The sequence below is a fragment of the Panicum virgatum genome, chromosome 5N (genome assembly GCF_016808335.1).
Source record: "Panicum virgatum strain AP13 chromosome 5N, P.virgatum_v5, whole genome shotgun sequence".
In the NCBI taxonomy this organism is placed as follows: Eukaryota; Viridiplantae; Streptophyta; class Magnoliopsida; order Poales; family Poaceae; genus Panicum; species Panicum virgatum.
The window spans coordinates 65770746-65774308 of NC_053149.1; the positions used below are offsets into that span (position 1 = coordinate 65770746).

At 59.4% G+C, this 3563-nt stretch overlaps 1 protein-coding gene across 2 annotated transcripts; it reads right to left on the reverse strand.

Moving 5' to 3' along the window:
- Window positions 1-1327: 1327 nt before the first annotated feature.
- LOC120676915 lies at window positions 1328-3109 on the reverse strand. 2 transcript variants are annotated; one of them, XM_039958256.1, is made up of 3 exons: window positions 2522-3109; window positions 1776-2191; window positions 1328-1697 (listed from the first exon to the last, which is right to left on the reverse strand). In XM_039958256.1, exons 2-3 carry the CDS (start codon window positions 2142-2144, stop codon window positions 1539-1541), a joined length of 528 nt encoding a protein of 175 aa, XP_039814190.1. In that variant the 5' UTR covers window positions 2145-2191; window positions 2522-3109; the 3' UTR covers window positions 1328-1538. The 2 variants fall into 2 exon arrangements, with proteins under 2 accessions (XP_039814190.1, XP_039814191.1); XM_039958257.1 differs by having other exon boundaries at window positions 1827-2191; window positions 2522-3094.
- Window positions 3110-3563: the final 454 nt, after the last annotated feature.

Here is a 3563-nt window from a genome sequence, read left to right on the forward strand (position 1 = left end):
TTCTCTTATGAGGGGACGCTTCAGTGCCGTCGTCGGCTGTGGTGGTGCAGCCGAGGAACTCGGCACAGCCGGAGTCGTGGTTGGAGAGTGTGGTGCCGCCAGTGTAGCGGGCGCCAGAGTCGGTGGAGCCTCGGGGACCGGGGTAGGCACGCTCGGCGAAGAAGAGCTGCCTACTCCCCCAGCTCTCTCAAAGTGGACGTACTCGATGGTGAAGTCGTCGAACGTCGGAGTCGAGCCGTCGTCCACCGCCTTGTCCCATGCCCTTTGTCGAACACAACATCGCGCACCGTGCGCACACGCTGTGTCTCCAGGTCGAGAATGCGGTAGGCCTTTGAGCCCTCCGCGTAGCCGATAAACACTCCCGGGGTGCTCCTGTCGTCGAGCTTGCCGATGTGGCCAAATTCCTTGGCAAACGTGAGGCAGTCGAAGACCCGCAGGTGGGAGACCGCCGGTTTACGCCCATGCCAAGCCTCATACAGCGTCATACCGTCGAGCGCCTTGGTGGGCGAGCGATTGACGATGTAGACGGCCATCACCACCGCCTCTCCCCAGAAGACAGCCGGCATCCCCCTCTGCTTGAGGAGGGCCCGGGCCATCCCCACAACCATCTGGTTGCGCCGCTCGACGACGTCGTTCTACTGCGGGCTATACGGCGCGGAGTAGTGGCGCTGGATGCCCTCATCCGTGCAGTACGCCGCGAACTCGGCCACCGTGAACTCGCCGCCGTTGTCGGTGCGCAGCACGCACAACTTGCGGCCGCTCTCCGCCTCCGCAGCAACATGAGCGTGCCTGATAGCGTCCGCAACCTCTCCCTTGCTGCCGAGGATCATCACCCACATATAGCGGGAGAGATCGTCGACGAGCAGCAGGAAGTAGCGCCGTCCTCCTGGTGTGACCGGTGTCACCGGGCCACACAAGTCCCCGTGTACGAGCTCGAACCGCTCCCTGACTCGGAAGCTCGCCTTCTGGGGAAAGGAGAGCCACCTCTGCTTCATCAGCATGTAGACGTCGCAGAGCTGCTCCACGTGGTCGAGTCACGGGAGGCCTTGCACACGGCACACACACGCTCCAATCATGGCACGAACTCGAGTAGCCAAGCCCCATGGGCATCGGTGGTTACATGCCATTACGCCAAAAGGATCGGCCGGCATGTGGCTGGCAACACGTCACATGGGATGTGCAGTGGAGTTTACTGGACCGGACCATCCTTTCGAGGATGAACACTGCTCTGTTCCTAGACTGTTGCGATCGAACCGCTGCACATTCGCGGCCCTGATTGCCAGGTAAACCCTGGACGGTTGCGCCTGAACTATTGGCGATTTCGGCATCTGAAAAGGACGGTGCGTGCGGACAAGAACAACACAGGCCGGCCAGGACAGATCGAGCACGGCCGTTTTAGATTCGCCATCACCTGCATTTCATTTACAACCCCCCCTCTCCGCTATACAGGCGCGATGAATGTTGAATGAGCAATGCGTACGGTGCGGTGAACACGGCATGCTGCCGGCGTGGTCGTGTTTGCCGGACACGGCTCCGAATCAGGGCGGCATGTACGAAGCATGGTGGTCGTGCGGCGGCCAATGCACCCCTTCCCGCGGGCACGACGGCGGCAGCGGCGCCGGCTGCGCCAGGTACGTCGGGTACCGATGCCCCGGCATCAGCACCGACAGGTCCGCCGCCTGCAGCACCGCCTCCACCTGAGAAACACGCCAAAGATTTGTTTTATTTTTTTAACGTCAGAAGCAGTATCGCAGAACATGGCGAGATTGACTGACCAGTATGGCAGCCTGGCCAGCAAGGTAACTGCTGCATGGGGGCGATCTTACCATGGGCGGGCTGCGGAGCTTGCCGGACGAGCGGCCGTGCCGGTGGCGCGCGGCGCGGGGCGTGGCGTCGGGGGAGTCCGGCGGGAAGGCCCGGGGCTTGATGAGGTGCTCGAAGATGGCCATGAGGAGGAAGAGCGATATGAGGATGGCCGTGGCCGCGAACCCGAAGGAGATGGCGTCCATGGACGTGCCGAAGTCCTTGAGCGCCGACGCCTCGCCCCTCCCGTCCCCGGCCGCCGCCACCGCTGCGGCTGGCTCTGACGGCGTGGACGCGGGGTCCCCTGGCCACGGCCGCGACCTCTGCCCGAACCCGCTCATGGCTGCTCGACCGGCGCTCGCGTCTTCGTCTGCGATCAGGCGTCGATCTACCCTGCAATTTTCACTCTGTTAAGCAACGAACCTTGTTGAAGACATACTTTCAGCTGCATGACATGGTGATTGCTCCAGGGAATGCTGACCTTTTGAGCTGTGACTGGCTACTCTATGACTAATGATGAAATCTCAAAAGAATAAAGGATCGCACGTTCGAAGTTGGAACTTATCTCAACAATTTCCTCAAACTAGAAAGCCGAAAAGAAACGAAAACGAAGAGGAGAGGAACAAGAACATGAACAACAGAAGAGGAGGTATGGAAGTTGAAACTGCACATTTCGGACTAGAATTCAGGACTGCGTTCGCTGCAGGCGAAAGAGGGCGTACCTTCAAGGTTCAGGCAGCGAGGCTTCAGCAGTTGCACCCTGCGCTCGTCTCTGAACTGACCAAGGCTAGCGACTGCCTATAGCCCTACAGTTCGCCTGTGCTCATGAGCTGGGATCACTAGATCGAGCCCGGCGGCGATCACCACACCAGTTGCCAAGAAGAGCCTACAAAGAAGAGAGGTTCAGCTCGGCTGCCTCTCTACTTAAAGCCAGGCACTGAATCGAAAGTGAGATCTCAGCTGATCTGGTGGTGGTGGCAATGTGGAGGGAACGATGGAAAAAACTAGAGAGGGGGGAAAAAGTGCAAAGAAGTCTGGGAGGAACAAAAAGAGTGCCGCGAGAAAGGCTGCCACACTCGCCTCCTACAGTTGATGCGATGGCCAAGGCTGCGAGGCCGGTACAAAAATAATCCCGGAATCATGCCTGGGCAGCCTCGGAGGAGTGGCTCCCCACCCCCATGCACGCACTCTGTAGCAGCAGGCCACATGATCACCCGCCTATAAAGACTAGTGGTGTAGTGTACGTATAGCCAGGCGAGGAGGGCGGAAATGATTCGACGGGCTGGGGCTGCTGTTGCTGCCTGAGGCCAAGCAAGGCAAGGCAAAGCGCAACGAAAGCGAAGGAATGGAATGGCCGGCCGGCCGGCCGCGGCTGGCCGGGCGACGACGCAGAAAAGGCAAGGCAGCTCGTGGAAAGAAGGGACGACGTGCGGCCTTTGCGCGAGGGGCCAATCGGCCTCTGATGCGCATCATGGTGCACGTCAGGTTAACTTGACCGGCGGCGGCGTACAGGGGAATTATCCTTGGGACGACTGCATCGTCTTCACATGTCATTGCTAATGTTATGTAGGAGCATGCACGTGTCTGTGTTAGCGTTAGCTGCTACGATGATTCAGGTTGCTGGATTAGCAGCAGATGGTGAGCGAGCAGTGAGCTGGTGCGAGTCTGTGGCTGTCTTTGCTTCCAAGGGAGAATTCATGGAAGTGTGCTTCTGTTGCTGTGATGGGGACAGGATTGGCCGATTCAATTCTGTGAAGATG

Bases quoted from the DNA above. Each gene is read 5' to 3' on its own strand.
- LOC120676915 (XM_039958256.1), bottom strand. From the start codon at position 2,144: ATGAGCGGGTTCGGGCAGAGGTCGCGGCCGTGGCCAGGGGACCCCGCG. The intron at 1,698-1,775 runs GTCAGTCAATCT...CGTGTTTCTCAG, and splicing joins CTGGCCAGGCTGCCATACTG to GTGGAGGCGGTGCTGCAGGC.